Source organism: Camelus dromedarius, chromosome X, assembly GCF_036321535.1.
Source record: "Camelus dromedarius isolate mCamDro1 chromosome X, mCamDro1.pat, whole genome shotgun sequence".
NCBI classification, from domain to species: Eukaryota; Metazoa; Chordata; class Mammalia; order Artiodactyla; family Camelidae; genus Camelus; species Camelus dromedarius.
In genome coordinates, this window is record NC_087472.1 from 11,356,753 (window position 1) to 11,373,608 (window position 16,856).

At 37.5% G+C, this 16,856-nt stretch overlaps 1 protein-coding gene across 6 annotated transcripts in view; it reads left to right on the top strand.

The window, feature by feature from the left end:
* The window catches only part of ATP11C (ATPase phospholipid transporting 11C), a 151,676-nt gene that overhangs the window by 63,769 nt on the left and 71,051 nt on the right, over positions 1-16,856 (top strand). For all 6 annotated transcript variants that reach the window (XR_010379523.1, XM_064483253.1, XM_031445067.2 and 3 more), the window contains exons 2-5: positions 5,763-5,882; positions 12,011-12,100; positions 14,324-14,404; positions 16,378-16,485. Coding sequence is in view for 5 of the 6 variants with exons in the window: in XM_064483253.1 (XP_064339323.1) it covers positions 5,763-5,882; positions 12,011-12,100; positions 14,324-14,404; positions 16,378-16,485 (399 nt within the window). In the remaining variant the exon portion in view is untranslated. The remainder of the gene's footprint in view (positions 1-5,762; positions 5,883-12,010; positions 12,101-14,323; positions 14,405-16,377; positions 16,486-16,856) is intronic.

The window sequence follows — 16,856 nt, forward strand, 5'->3', positions numbered from 1 at the left end:
GTGTTAAGAGAGTTTCCCAAGGAAAGTGGAGTTCCTGAGCCCCAGCCTGAATTTTGAGTCTCAGGTTACACTCTGTAAATGGAAGAATCTCTGAATCATTAAATATGTGTATTCCTGTTAGACTCTTGAATCACTAAATGCTTATAGCATTTTTGATCTATCGACTTTTTTTTTTTTTTTTTGGCCATCCTGTGAGAAAGCTGCATTTCTTCTTTAGAGCCATATTTCTGTAGCCCTGAGGTCCTTGGGCTGAGGGCACAGTGGGGAGGGGGATCACACTGGAAACACTTAGAACTGATTGTCCCTGGTGAAATTAAACTGCTCAGTGGATCGCATTCAGATAATGCAAGTCTAAGCTAACCCTGAGCTTCCAAACAAGGCATTGTTCTTACCCAAGTTCTTATAGTCACTGCTTTTTCCTAAGCATAGTGCTTGCTGATTTAGGTGTTTTTGTGGTGCTTAATATCCATTTCCTATAGAAGTTTCTTTTCAATTAAATGTGCTACCATTGGATAATGCCTGCTTTGTGTCTAGGGATGTACTTTGGATATTTAGTTGTCTTTTGATCAGATGTTTGAGAGTTTTGGTTGATATAACCATAAATAAGCTTTAAAGGCAAGAAGACAAAATGCCCTGTCTCAGTCTTGCTTTACTACCTCTGGCAAAGGAGACAGCTTGATCACTTAAGAAGATACAGGTAAAGCAAAATCTGGAAAGTGCAATTTTTTAGGCTCATTGTAGAGTTACGACTATAAATTGCATATGAAGATTATTCTTCTTGGCTTCTTATAACGGGATGGGCTTGGAAACCTCACCAATTTGACCGCTGAATACATTGTAGCAACTCTAACCAGGAAGCTTAATATACCGGAGACGGTCCCTGGACTGTGATGCCCTCCTCCCGGCATTCTGCCTTCCACCCTAGTACAGGAGTGCAGAAATTTTGGTAAAATGCTCTTTCTTTCATTTTTGACTTTGGCCTTTTAAAGACTGATTATACTGTTCAAAAATACTACGGCTTCAGAGAGGAAAACGGCTTTGGGGCTGGGAAGTGGAGGATAGTTTTAAATCATTGCCAAATTTTCAGATTATTAATAAGGATTTTTGGTTTATTTTTGAGCACATCAAATCATCCCTCCATATCTGTAGGGGATTGGTTTTAGGATCCTCTGCAGATGTTCAAGTCCCTTGTATAAAACTATGTAGTATTTGCATATAACCTATGCACATCCTCACTTACACTTTAAATCGTCTCTAGATTTTTTATAATACCTAGTACAATGTAAATGCTATGCAAGTAGTTTTTGAGCGCATGACACATTCAAATTTTGCTTTTTGGCATTTCTGGAAACTCCCTCCACTCACCCCACCCCCCAGTATTTTCAGCCTGAAGTTGCTTGAATCAAAGATGTGGAACCCACCGATAATGAGAGCCAACTGTCCTCTTATTTGCTTTAGTAACACAGAGAGAACAGTCTGATAATCAATAAAAGTGATGCTGTGGTTGTTGGAGATGACATTGGTGATTATTTACTGATAACCCGAGCAGCTTTGCATGTTTGCAGGGCCTGTAGTTTTCATTATCAATGATCTGAATAATTGAAGCGGATTAGCCACAGAATAAATGTTGAAGGAGAATCTCATTTTGTGAGCAGCTTAAAATGGTTGAAGGGGTTGCTATTTGATGGTTATTTGTATTTTTATCCTTTGAAAAGCAAGTTATTTAAATTATTTTAATTACTTTTAAAGTGTAGGATTATGGCTGGCATACTAAGAACTTGTAGGATAAGAGGAATCATTAATTCAAAGAGAGATTCTGTAGCAGTAATTCTCAGCCCCGGCTCTAAATTAGAATTGTCACCTGGGGAGCTTCTAGAAAAATTAAATTAAATATTAAACAAAAGACCCAGGCATTGGTATTATGTTTAAAGCCAATGTGTGACCAGAATTAAGAACCACTGATCTATGACTAAGTGATAAATTTAAGTCTGCCAACACCTGGAACGGATGGAAGGGTGAGCTCCGTTTCAGAGCCTCTGCCAGCTTTTATGATGACAGTCTTGTATTGAGGTCTCTATTTTCTCTCAGTTCTTATTCAGTCACTGGTCTAGAAGCAATCAAGAAACAAATTATATTTCCAGCAGCTTTCTGTGTTTATGACTGGCAAAGGCGTAGGATTTTAAGATGGTAGTAATTGAATAACAGTACCATTTTATTCTGGTTTTTATTGAGAGACTGTTTTGGTATAAATTACTTTATTTTTAACACAGCATTCAGTTTATACTACAGAGGTATAAATCAAGAGTACAGAAGGGTAATTTTTATCTTGAAGAAGAACATTAAAATGATTTCTCTGCTCATATATTATAAAACTCTTTAATATATTTCCATACTTTTTATTATAGTATATGATAACATTAAAATAGGATTGGTGTCAGCACATTTCAATTTTAATAAATGCTGTCCCTAGGGACATTTGCATGGGAAGCACTTGAACACAGGATGGACTCCTAATGACTTAAAAATTCATTAGGAGGTAGCAAGAATCATACACTCTTACCCCAGACTACATTGTGTACCATCCAGATGGAATTTTTTTTTTTTTATAATTCCTACTTGGAATTTCTCTCCCTTGGCTAAAGCACCTACATTATTCAAAAACACAGGAACTAAAACCACTGTTTTAACACTCTACATTGTCAGCAAGTGGAAAATTACAGTGAATTTACATGAGTTCAGCTTTACCATTTTTATGTGAACCCAAACAAGCATTATACAGGTGCAGCAAATTCCACCAGAAATTGCGAGTTAATCAGATTTTAGGGTGAAACAGGCATGGAAAAGTCATCTATTTCACTGGACCCCAACCCCAGTCCTCAGGCAGCTCCATACCCAGACCTGCCTGGGCTGAAGAGACTTTGCCCTTTTTTGAAAAATCCCCAGGAGTGGACATTCTACAACTCTTCTCGGGCCCCTATTTCATCATCTGATGGTGATCACTGCCAAGATCCTCCCTCCTCCACAGCTCCTCACCCCAAACCTGCACAGCAATTTCAGTCCATTTTCTCCAGTTTAATGGAGATCGAGGTCATTTAGGCCTGACTCGAAAGGGATCAGAAAGAGATAATGTATGGGGAGGGCTCTTAGTAAAGCTGTAAGTGCTATGCAAATGCAGGGAATTCGGAAAAATACCGTGTGCCTGAAAACCTGTATTATGCTTGTTCCTTGCTTTTGTTCTTTGGAATGCCATTATCTGCCATAGAAGAAGTTGGAGGCAATTCAGAACTGGGGAAGTACTAGTTGAGTTTTGTCTTCAGTTAATCAGTGGCCACTGTTAACTGAGGGGAGTAATCTAGAATGGCAATGTGGGAAACGGCCTGCTTCTCTGGCCCTCTACCTCTTTTCCTTTTTCTCTTCCCCATCTCCATTTGTTGAATGATCTGAGAACTGGCATGAAAAGATAGCTCTATAGCCACATCTTGCTTGTGTGAAAAACTAAACAACCATATGCATATTAAATTAAATGCTTTAAATTGTAGTATGTATACAGACTTGACAATTTCTGTACTTCAAATTGGTGCATTATTAGGTTCAGGTCTATTGTAGAGATTACAGTTGTTACGGAAATGACAGGCCAGCCAAGAAACAAGCACCACTTGGAGGGTTGGAGTACTCAGATTTATTACGCCAGCGGGCTCAGAGGGGCTTCTGCTCCGAAGCTCTGAGCACCTCCAAGACGTGCACATAGGTTTTATAGGGTTAATTACAAGTATGGGGCTATTAGCCAATAAGGTTCAAACAACAAAAAGCAAGGAATCAGTACACTGGAGCTTATCAATTTGGAGCAGATCACGTTACTGACACTTGTTGAGCTTGGATTTAAGAGTTAGCTTGTTAGCCCAGTAAATTGACACTAAACTTCAGATTTATGAGTTAGCCCAGCAGAACTTAGATCAGTAAACCGACACTTATCACACTTAGATTTGTGATTTAGCTCGTTAGCCCAGCTGGGCTTTTCCTTCACACAGTGAGCCAGTAACTTGCAGTAGACCAGGGTAGGGGCAAAGCGAAATGAACTATACTTTTAAGCAGGTGAATTCACTATTTGCAAAATGGTTATTATAGAAAATTTAGTGCTCTTATCAGTAAGCTGTTTCAGACCCTGTATATTATAGTTGCAAACAAAGTCAACCTCTGAATCAAAACTGTATATAGTTTATCTTTACCAACCTGGTAAAGATATTGTTAACTGGTTTCCAGGAACTGAAAATTTCTCTCTTAATCACTGACCCTTAGCAAGTGAAGGACCTTGTACAATCAGTTGTTTTAATGCCTTGTCTTGGGGCAGGCAGGTAAATAGCTAAGTTGTCCAACACTGATATGTATTGGCTTTTTCCAGATTGCCATAGATTGAATTCCTATAAGCTCCCTTAGACTATGCCAGGGTAGATTTCCAGAAGCTACCCTTTATATACAGCCTAAATCTCTCCTACTTCTCTTTATCTCAATTACTTTTTGATTGATTCTCTATAGATTTTGGAGGAAATACCCCACTAGGTAATTATTTAATAAGCTTAAATGAAAATGGTGAGGCAAGAGGTTTTTCTGTACTTTAGGGTAATTTTTGTTTTTTTAATCTGAAAATTTATTTTCCTTATATCTATTTGAGGTACAAAAATTCAGAATGGAATACATCCAAGCATAGACACTTGGAGAACTTTGCAACCCTTAAGTAATCTTGTTTAAAGTGACTGTTTTGGGGATAGAGAGTTATATCTTTGACTTTTAAATAGATCATTGAAAGGAAGGGAAATCTTTGTGACTGCATACTTAAAAACATTATAGATTGAGGAATTATAATTATCTTTTTAAAAAATAGTAATGGAAATATATAAATGTATATTGGTTTCTATCATACTTGCTTTGACTTAAATACATGGTTGTCTCAAACATAATAATGTAGTATCACCAAAGGAAACTATTCTAAATTTATATAAGAAAATACATGATCCTGATTTAAAATTACAAAATAGAGTGAAGCCTCGGTGAAATAAAGGGTGAGATAAAAATGGAGCTCAACCTTGGAACTTCTCGATTCAGTGAATGTACTTTTAAAAAATATAAAAGGGGCATTAGAGCTACATTGTGTGAAATGGGACTTTTTAACAGTTGGCTCTGAGAGGTCGCAAAGACATGTCTTTCCTGAAAAGCCAAAGAATTACAACTTTCCTGTGTTGAAATAATTGATCATTCCACTAATAGAGGCAACCATTCTGCTCCTATCTATTTATAAGCAGTCATTTTGTGTTTAGAAGAAATTTGCATTCTGCTTTCTATTGTCTGGTAAGGAAATTGACATGGTTGTCCTCAATAGTTGTTGTGTAATAAATAAAATATTCCCAGTCTGACCTTTCCTAAGTTGGTGTGTTTCTGTGATGGTGATGTTTGAGATTCTGTGGATGAAAGAAAAATGACTGGCAGTAAAAATGCTGTTTCTCTAAGATACTTACTTCAGTTTAAACATTTTAGAATTGCAGTGATAACCTGAGGACAATCAGCTCAAGCAAAACTTCTGCTAGTAATCTTCACTAAGTCAGCAACTAAGAGCTTAGTGGAGTTTGAATTTCCTAACAAGGTTTTCTCCTCTCCCTGCTACTCTCTCTAGACAATAGCCAAACATGCTTAGACAAGAATTCTGAGCTCGGTAGAAGCATGGAGAAATGTGATGAAAAACTGATTTTTTTCCTCTTTCTCTTGGTCAGTGTGCTGGAGAAGAGAAACGAGTTGGTACACGCACAGTATTCGTTGGCCATCATCCATTTCCAGAAACAGAAGCTTACATTCCACAAAAATTTTGTGATAATAGAATAGTCTCATCTAAGGTAAGTTGGTTTTTTAACTCAGTAGATGTTCATATAGTGAGCCACTTACTTTTGTTTATGTTTCTGTGGAAGCTGGTGCAGGTATATATGCATACCTGAATGTGCACATATACCAACCATAGACCAACTGTGGTAATTATTCCACCAAAAGGCAATTTTTTTTAAAGCATCACTTTGCCTTGTGATATCTGAAAGATTATTTACATGTCTTTGCCTTCCATTATGATTCACAATGGCTGTTGATTATATATATTACTTTAGGCCTTAAAGTATGCTGAAAGTAGGAATTATTTACTTGCCCAAAGCTTCCTGAATTGTCCTTAAGTGGATGGACCAGCTTGTAAATAATTTACATTCTTTGCAAGGTATTATCTTCAAATGACATTCGTATCTCTTTCTGTTCCACGGCAGCGCTTCTCAAATACACGCCTGGGTCGTAAAGGGTATGTTCTGTTCTGTACACTGAACAGTCAAGGGTTCAATCACTGTAGCTGTGTCGCCATTTGACTAATCATCTTACTTTAGCGTTGTGCAGTACTAAGAGGAGTGGCCTGGAAGTCTGAAGACCTGTATTTAAATCCTGACCTGGCCATTTACTAGCTGTGTGACTTTGGCCAGACTAATCTCTCAGTCTGAATGTCCTCACCAGTGAAATGGTGCTGATGTTCCGTATGTGAAAACCTTCTTTGTAGTTCCTAGTACCCACAAGTCATCATTCTACATGTATTAGTTTGCTAATCTCTACCTTCGGCAGACCAGGTGAGGTGCTCAGTGCTAGGTGACTGGCCCACTGCCAGCTCCTGGAGTGTGGCACAGATCTTCATCATTTTCCTCACTTCCTCGTGCAGCCTGGCAAGGCAGATCTAAAATGTTGGTGATAACTGGTTCACTACATGTTGACAAACACCGAGGACCTGAAACACAACATTATACCCTTCCTTTACAAATGTAACATTTTGGTTTACAAATGGACATGTCAGTTCTCTTTGGGTAGTGATGTAGCACAGGTTATGCTTAGCCAGGAGATTACCGTGTAAAAAGTGGGCCAAGGATGGAATGAGTGAAAACCGTGTTGCCTTAATGAGCAGGTCTGTTGACCTAAAGAACACTCTGAGTGTATTTGGATAAAAAGTTTCCTGTTAATCTTTAACCTTATGGCAAAAATTTTATCCTCAGCTAGAAGTTTCCGTACCTGTGCCCAAAATAGTGAATAATCCTTTTACTCAAAATTGTGACCCACCCTGTAGAGTCTAAGAAGATAATCAATAGTAGTCCTTAGACTCAGGATCATAGACTTGTAGAACTGAAACATCCTAAGGTCTCCTTGTTCAACTCGCTGACTTCCCAGATGGAGAAAGCAAACCCAGAGAAGTTAGTGACATTGTCACCAAGCAGGGTTAGTCATAAAGCCAGGAGCAGAACCACTTTATAAGGTCTAGTGGCTCTGAATAAAGAGCCATTTTCACATCCTTGTGCTATTTGGTTCCCCCATCAGTTTTCTCTCTCCTTTCGCATCAAGTAAATTTAATGTACTTTCTAGGGAATTATTGTTTCCCGTAGTGTTTTATGTGGAAGATGGTAAAGTGACACACTGATTGTGAAGTGACTTTTCATTAAACTAGTGATAATCAATTTATTGCAATAAACCTTGCATTTTTACATTTTAAAAGAACATGTAAGAGTACCTTCTTACTAACTAGTATTTAATAAACTATTTTTCATATTTTATCTAGCTCCGCTTTTGCCAGTAGACAAAACAATGCAATAGGATATATTTGTTTAAATAGTCAGTAGTTCATGAGCAAATAAAAATTGTTTCTAAACAGATTTGCTTATACAATATATATGTATATGTTTTAGAAACCAGAATAAAGAAGTGAACATTTCTACACTGATAGACTACCACATCTTTATTTCTCTGTAAATATTATATATTTATAGTTTGTCTAGTTAACTTCTTATTAACTGATCTATTTTTCATAAAAGCTCTAGAGCAGAGAAAGAGGAATTGACAGTATACTAACTTCACAAAAAGAATGAAATCTGAATACAGTGAGTAGTTATAAGAGGATAGCATATAGTATAGTTGTAAAGAGCTTCATCCTTATAGACAGAACCTGGGTTTGAAGTTAAAGTAAGTCATTTAACCTTCCTGTGCCCCAGTTTTCTTTCTCTTCCCCATCCGTAAAATGGGGATATTGACAGTACTTACCTCATAGGATTGTGATGAGGATGAAATAAAGTAATCCACAGAAAGCATTTAGGCACTGTGCTCGGCATGTAGTAACAACTCGAGAGATGGTAGCTGCTACTATTATTTATGTTTTTGTGATGAGTCCTGCACACCAGAGTGCCCACAGTGCTGGACAGTACTACTGATTTCCTCAGTCGCGTGTGTTCCGAATGTGTGGAGTGACATCACCTCTCTTAAAAGGAGGCCTTCGGGTCCAGTCTGGAGAGGGAAAAAAGTTTCATAATTTGACTTTCTCTTCCTCACATTGACGTTTGGCTGATTGTTTTTGCACCAGAATCTTTTAATTGAAGAAATGTACAATTTCTTGAATATGTTAGCTGCCTTCGAACTTTGTAGCAAGTGTTGATTTCCTTTTTCAACCATTCAGTGATAAAAATGACTTTCTCTGAATTGGGTGCTTTTCGTTTGCTTATTTACAAATGCCATCACTAAGGTCAGTGTAACACTGGGAATAAGTCTTGTTAATGCAGGGAACACTGAAGATAAGCACTTTGACCTATTCTAAGTTTTATTTACTGATAAAATTAGCATTCTTCTCTTCTTTGGGGAACACACATCCTTTCTTTAGAAAAACTTGTTCTCCGTGGCCTTCCTACTCTAGCGCACCCTGCAGGGACCCTGGGGAATCACCAGAATTTTGCAGCTGGTACAAAACTGGAAATCCCCTTCAGTAGCAAAAGGAGCATTGATCGCATCCTGCCAGATCTTTAGAATCTTTAACTTTCATCATATTTCTCTGTTCTACATTTTTTTCCTTTAAAAATCCCAGGCCTCATTTTGAAGGCCCTTCAGTGGGATAAGAATCAGTGAGCTCCACCTAACTCTTTGAAGCTATGCCCAAGGTTAAACTTAGTGCTCCGATGTGAAACAATGTCATAGATTAAAGTCTGAAGCCTAAAACTACACAGCGTTTTCCCTCATTTAAAAAATCAGAACCATCAGTAGAATTTATAGACTGTCTTTGCGTCTTATGGAATTCCTTGAAGGTGCCTTATTTTAGCTAAAGTTACTAAATCCACGTTGATGCAGTAGTGTCTTGGGAACTCCTGTTGCTGTCCTGAATTTATAGGAGAAAGAGTGATACTTTGAGAAAAAGAGAAAGTTCTGCTTGACATTGGTAATGAAAATGAAAGTAGAGTCCTATGATGCTCAAAATTAGATTTAATGCTACATCAAGGAGAGTTGAGAATAAAATGAATACAGTAATTTAGCAAAGTGAACGGTTTATTCAGGCTAGAGCTCTGCTTATTTACAACTGGGTGCTTATTTACAACTAATCATAAAGTATAGTTATTTTGTTCCATCACATCCAGATCCTAGTAGTTAGTTAGAAGTCAATGCTCCTTCTGCTAGCTCATTCACAATTGACCGTTAACTTTGTTACTTTAAATAATTACTACTTCAGTTTTTAGCTGTTCCCCCTTTTCTCTTGATATCCAAACACACTGAGAACAAGTTATTTGGAGCTTCATCTTACCAACCAGCATTTTTAAGGCTAAATTGGAATATTTGGGGACTTTAGGTAAAAACAATTAATGTTCCAAAGCCTCCTTTTGTTTAAATTTTTCAGTTTCAACTGAGATTCTCTCCTTTGAATTAGGAAAGTAGTTTATCAAAGTTATAAGATTTTGACTTCAACTTACATTAGGTTGTGAGGGCATGATCCTTAATTTTTCCACATTTGTGTACCAATTATTTAATTCACTATAGGGCAGATGAAAAATGCATTTCATATAGTTGGCATTTTCTTATAGAAACTGTTTTTAAAAATGTTCTAACTGTGAAGGTTGCTTTTTAAGTTTGTGGTTGCATGTTAAGATAGTCTACAAGATCCACTTATTGACTACTCTGAGCAAGAATTGACCTATGACCAAAAAAAAATCTCCATTTTCATCATTGTATATGAAACAAATGCTGTCAATATCTTCTTCCTTTGAGTTAAGAGTAACTCTAAGAGTATGTCTGAGAGTCCACTTTTTAGATAGACAAGTCAATTTAAATAACTTGGTGTATATGGCTTTAATTCAATTTCTGTTTTAGTCATAAAATTCTAAAAAAGTTGGCTTCTCTTGGTCTGCATTGAAATAATGTATGCTATGTTACATTTGTATTATAATGAGATGAAAAGCTTAATTTACTTTTTAGTTAGAGCAGTGAAGGAAAAAATGGCCAACAAACAAATTGTTATCAAAATTTCTTGTATGCCTTCTACATGCCGGACACTGTTCTAGGCACCTGTGGGAAAGGAACTTATGCTCCCTGACCTCTTAATAGCTCGACTTGACACAGGAGAGGAGAGGGCACACATAGCAAAAGTTTACTACAGAGGGAATAACCCGAGTTCCTCAAGGAAGCAGTTCATTTTGTAAGTGAAAACTGTGGTAAACAGTGGGGGCCTAGAAACAGCAACAAAAATGTTCCCTTTTGATGTGTTAACACCCCACAGAGGACTCTAACAGTCCCTAATGCTTGTTTGTTTAATTAAAACCCCTCTACTCAGGGAACAGAAGGTCAACGAGCCGGAAGCTCAGCTGTTAGCCTGTTGTTAAGAGTTGAGCTTGTTGTTTTAGAAACTTGACCTTCAGTTATTGGGACAGTTAAGTGCTGATCTGAACTAAGGCAGCTTCGAAGTGACTGGGTCAGTGGTTTTGATCCTTTTTATTTTTGGTGGGACTCTGAAAACTGTGGACTCTCTTCTCCCAAGTGGTGCACACCCACACCCAATTCTGTACTTCATTTTGAATGGGCTTCCCTGGGGCACTTCTATGAGCCCTGGAGGAAGAACCTTCTCGGTTGGCCGTTGGCTGTAATGCAGCTGCTTTACTGAATATGTTTGCCTCCGTTCATCTTCGTCTTCTTGGGGTTCTCTGAACCTTGAGCCTACAGCCTTTTAAAGAGAATTTAGTAGCAAATGCCCATATATTGTGTCATGCCCTGCAACTTTGGCTTTTCCTTACCTGATTTAATGGACCTCTTCTCACATACGGAGACTAGAGGCTGTTCAAGTATAAATGTAGATCTTTAGGTTGAGAAACATTTCTTTCTTTCTGGTTTCTGATCTTCCTTATTGAGACATCTAGAAAATCCAACTTCCTCTGTTGATTTTTAAATGACCCAGGCTTTGCGCTTAAGGCATCAGTGAGAAAGTCTGTGTGATTTGACACTTGGCCCAAAAGTTCTCTCCTCCTGCCCACGTACAATTTAGCATTGAAACCTTTACCTATTTTATTACCAGTTACCAAAGCCCAGAGTGGTATGTTGCTGACTAAAATGAAAGCCCTCTGTGACCCAGGTTTGTGTGTGACCAGCTGTCACGGAGGTGGGAGGTGGTGAGAGGGACAGAGTTACATCCGTGATGATGATCAAGACTCCAGAGGTCAGCTGAGCCAAAGGAATTAATTTGTTCATTCACTCATCCAACAAATTTATTGTCTACTTTCTGTCAGACACTGTGCTAGATGTTGGGGGGAAAGTAATAAAAAGACAGATGAACAGCCTGCCCTTATAGAACTCATTGCCTATTGAGGGAAAAACTTTAATGAAAAGTACACATGTAAAATGATTCACTGCAACGAGTGTTATCGGGGAAGTACAGACAGATAGGAGAGCACGAAACGAGGAACCTGATTTAGATCAGATCGAGGAAAGCAAAGCTGTGGGACTAGATGGCTCAGTTGCAATGCTCCAAGCGAAACTTCACTCCTGAAAAAAGCGTTTGTATTCTGTCCCTCTAAATGTGCGCTTATTCGTATGTCTGAGATTTGAGTTTTAACATGCTTTCAAAGTATTGTGATACTCTGGAATCACGAGTCATTATCATTAGGATTTTTCAAGTTTCTTTTCTAATAATCTTTTTTTTCTTCCTCCCTTACAGTATACACTTTGGAATTTCCTCCCAAAGAATCTATTTGAACAGTTTAGAAGAATTGCAAATTTTTATTTTCTCATCATTTTCCTTGTACAGGTAAGAGCAATATTAGAAACTTAATTACTTCAAATAAATTTTCAATCCATATCTAACCTTAAAATGCCCTGTGTTTAAAAAGTTGTTTCAGAATTTATTAGAGTCCGGTTTACTAGAGTACTAACATTACATTTTAAGATATATATATAATTTTATATATTTCTAAAGTAGCAGTTTTACTAGAAAACTTATTGAGTCTTCTTTACTTTTTTAAACACTTTCATGGATTTCATATGTCTTTATTCATCCTAGAAGAGCAAGTATTGTTAAATACAGTGGTGTATATTGAAACTGGAAATAGTTCAAATTAAGAGTTTTACTTTGTTAAATGCCAGTTTCAGTTTAATTAGAAATTGATCACTTATCTTCCTGATGATGAGTTTTGCTCTTCCTCATTCATTTACTTTAAGGATGAAATCCTGGTACATTGATCTGCTTCTCTGTATTCTCTACTGGTGTTTTATGTTTTAAATTTTAGACATTTTAAATTGCATCTTCCATCCTTAAGTCTGTTAAAATCTTTCGCTTGCCAAAATTACCCCCTGAAAGTTTTACTACATTAAAGGTACTTTTTTCCTCATTTCATTTTATTAAATAAAGCAGAAACATCCCCATAAAATTGCTCAAATGCCTTGTTGATGTTAAGTGCTTCTGTTTATCCACTTTGAGGCTTTGAGTAAATGGTACTGTAATTGAATTAGGCCTGCAGCTTCAAGTCAGTCTGGGTTGTGATATGGGAAAGAGCCAATTCTGATCTTGAATGATGGGGCATTTGAAAAGGAACTCCTAGATCGATGGTAAAATGTCTTACAGAGCAGCACAAAATAAACTACGTAGAGGATTATGGTCACAAGAGGCGGTCTACTTGGCATATAGCACATTTCAGTTCAGTTTGGCAAGCACCTACTGTGTGCTGCACAGTGGTCCAGACACCAAAGATTTCAGCACGTACAATAAGAATTGAAGTATGGCTTTTCTACCCTTAAGGAATTTATTGTCATGGCCAAGACACGTATTCACTTAATTTAATGTGAAAGTCATAAAATTAGCATGAGCAAAATGCTATGGGGATACAGTGGAAGTTAAGATTGTTTTCTACCCAAGAGAAGCCCGAGAAGGCTTCAAAGAGTAGGTGACTTCTGAGTGGAGCCTTGAAGGCTGAGAGGGAGTTTACCTGGTAAAGAATCCAGATTGGTATCTCAGGCTGTGCAAGAAGGCACAGAGCCATGGAAAAGCAGATTGAACTCATGATCCTCTGTCCCTCAAATCTGATTCTCTTTCAGGATTTCCTGTTTCAGCGAATGACAATACCACCTACATAGCCATGTTAATCAGATACTTGGAAGACATCTCTAATCACCCCTTATGAGAGATTCCTTACCAGCCCTGCCATTTTTACCTCTTAAATATCTCTGGAACTTCTTTCTATATCTGCTGCTACCACCCTTGTCTAATCCATCATCTTTTGCCTGGATTCCTGCAGTAGCCTCCTCAATGGACTGCCTAGCTCCACTTTTGTTCCCTTCCATTTCTTTTTCCATAAGGCATGTGGTTCTGTTCACATGACCTCTCCCTGAATAAAAGCTTCAATTATTTCCCACTGTTTGTGGGACAAAGACTGAACTTTAGCCTGGAGAGCTGTGCTTGGTCTGGCCCCTGTCTCCCTCTCCTGCCCTGTCTCCACCACACTCTGTCTTGCCCTGGGCCTCCTTTATTTCCTTACAGGTGCCACACTCCCTCCTACCACAGAGACTCTGTATACACTATTCACTGGGCCTGGAAACCCCTCCCTCCCAACTAGTTAACTTCTATTTACTCTTCACATCTCAGTGTCTCACTCGTTTTAGTATCTGGTTTTTATTGTAAGCTGCCAGCTATATGAGGGCAGGGACTTTTCTCCATCTTGCTTAAAATAAAGCAGCATCTCTAAGAGCCTGGCTCATAATAGCACAAAGGCTGACAGACTGGTACTCAACAAATAGATGGTAAATGAATGGATATGTTTCAGTTAATCCAAGCTGGGATGAAAACTAAGCCTAAGTTTAGAACTATTTTCTTTAACTTCTATGTGGATTACTTTTGTTTTAATGAACGTTAACATTCACTCTGCTACTGGAGCATGTTTTGTCTGCATTTCTGTCTGAAATGTTTGCAGCATGTAAGTGCTGCATCTGAGTTAGTGGCTTATTTTCATTTCACTTTCAATTTAATTTCTTTACCTAGGTCACAGTAGACACACCAACTAGCCCAGTTACCAGTGGACTTCCACTTTTCTTTGTTATAACTGTTACAGCCATCAAACAGGTAAATTTCTAATCCAGTTTCTAATTTACAGTTATGCTTGCATCTCAGTCCTGTCTGGTTTGAATTTCATTGTCAAGGCTCTTTTTTCATGTTTGTTTAGAGTCAGTGTCCTTAATGGATTTAATTTAGATTTGGTTCTCATTGAAAACCTATTAAAATGATTGTAAGGTATATCTTTAATTTCTTTGCTCCTTTCCTCCTCAATATTTGTGTCTGGGATACAACCCTAAAAGAATAGTAGTTGGAAGGTACAGCTCAGTAGGGAAACGGGAAGCGAATTTTTAACATGCGTTATATTTTTCAGCGTGCTGTGTCTGTCTGGAAAATTCCCATTATAGCGGACTTTCTTTACTGTTGCCTATAGCAGAGAACTCAAGAGCATAAAGACTTTTATTTTGTTGACTTTCCTGGTGCTGCTGAAGGGTGTGGTGGGTGGAGGAGACTTGATTCTTGTTTCTTGTCAAAGCTAACTGCCAGGGTTGATGAGAGTGCCTTTGAAAACTTCCAGATGAAATTGAAAATGGAGGGGGGAGGATATAGCTCAGTGGTAGAGCGCATGTTTAGCTTACACAAGGTCCTGGGTTCAATCCCCAGTACCTCCTCTAAAAATAAATAAACATAATTACCTCCCTCACCAAAAAAAAAATTAGAAATGGAAACAGGAAACTGGAGGTGAAGGGGTAGGTTAGACATGTTTATCATGTACTGGGAGAGCCCACAGGACCTGGCAAATGACAAACATATTTTTAGACCATACTTATCAAAGTACTTTAAAAAGTGTTCCAAGGAAATTCCAAAATGAAGGTTTGCTTAACAGTATTGGGAACATGGTTACCTTTCTTCTTGGGGTTATCTGGTCTTCTATCTTGCCTACCAGCAACTGCAGGAATATTTTATCAAGTGTTTGGTTGCTAAATAAAGACTTTTGAAATGTTAACTTCCTTTAGGATTATTTCCTTTAGCATCATAGAATTGCTGATTCCAAGAATAACCTGTATGGTTTTCAAAAGCTCTTAGTGGTTCATTTTACTCCCAATACTAGTTCGTGTTAGGGCCTTTCTTTCCTCAGTCACATCACAGAAAGTACCATATGAAGTGATCGCCTAGCATTGTCATAAAGGACAGAATAGACTGCATATATAGCACCTGAGAAAAAGAGAGAAGGCAATCAAGAGATTTTTTCAAACAGTTGTATTTGAAAAGGTGTAGACATTATTATAAAGAAAGAAAGCAAAGTGATGTAAAAAAGAAAGGAGGTCATGCTCAAACAAATGAACATCCTCCATCCTTTGTTCTTTTGGCTTAAATTTACTCTAGACCAAAGAAAGCCCAGAGAAAAATGAGCCCTGATTACTTTTAACTCTGAAAAATGAACGCTGATGTATATTTTCTTTTGTCACCAAGCCAATGGAGAAATTTAACTGTTGATCATAGTTTCTGGGCCAGAGTAGTCCTAACTTGCCTTTTCTATTCTCTCTCCCTGGGGAGGAATTACATTCCCTTAGAGATGATCACTCCAACAGTCTACTGTGGAAGAATATATTTAAGGGTTTTGGTCTATAAGAAAATAAAAACCTAGAAAAGTGTTTTTTTCAAATTATTAAAAAGCAGAGAAAATTAATATTAACTTGAATAAGAGTAGACTTAGAAAAATAAATCATAGTCCTTCACAGTTGAAGAATATTGTTTGTAATTTAATGCCTGTATTTTTATTATTTTATTATTACTTTATTACCTGTAGAATGGAGGAACCTTTTAATACAGTAAAGCAATTTACCTAAGGTGTATTTTGAAAGCATATCTTAGTTTTTGCTGTAAAAACATAGTATTGTCTCTTTAGCATTCCAAGTTAAAATTAATACTGTAAGTATAAATATCTGCTGGTGACTCATAGTGAGGGCTATAGAAATTTATTAACAACTTTACTTACTTCATTATGTGAGTTGATGATGTCATTATTTGTATCCATCTAGGGTTATGAGGACTGGCTGAGACACAGAGCTGACAATGAAGTCAACAAGAGCACTGTTTACATTATTGAAAATGCAAAACGAGTGAGAAAAGAGAGTGAAAAAATCAAGGTAATAATTTTTTGTAGTTCATTCTTTTTTTTTAATTGTAGTAAAAAGCACATAAAATGTACAATTCAATGGCATTTCGTACATTCACAGTGCTGTGCAACCATCAACACTATCTAGTTCCAGAACATTTTCACCACCCCAAAAGGGAAACCCCCATAGCTGTTAGTAGTCATAGTACATTCCTGCCTCATCCAGGCCCTGGCAACCACTAGTCTTCTTTCTGTCTCTGTGGATTTACCTATTCTAGATATTTCATATCAGTGGGATCAGGCACTATATGGCCTTTGTGCCTGGTTTTATTGTTCGGTTCTTGAGGTTCAGTCATGTTGTGGCAAGCATTTCTTTTCACGACTGAGTAATACTCCCTTGTG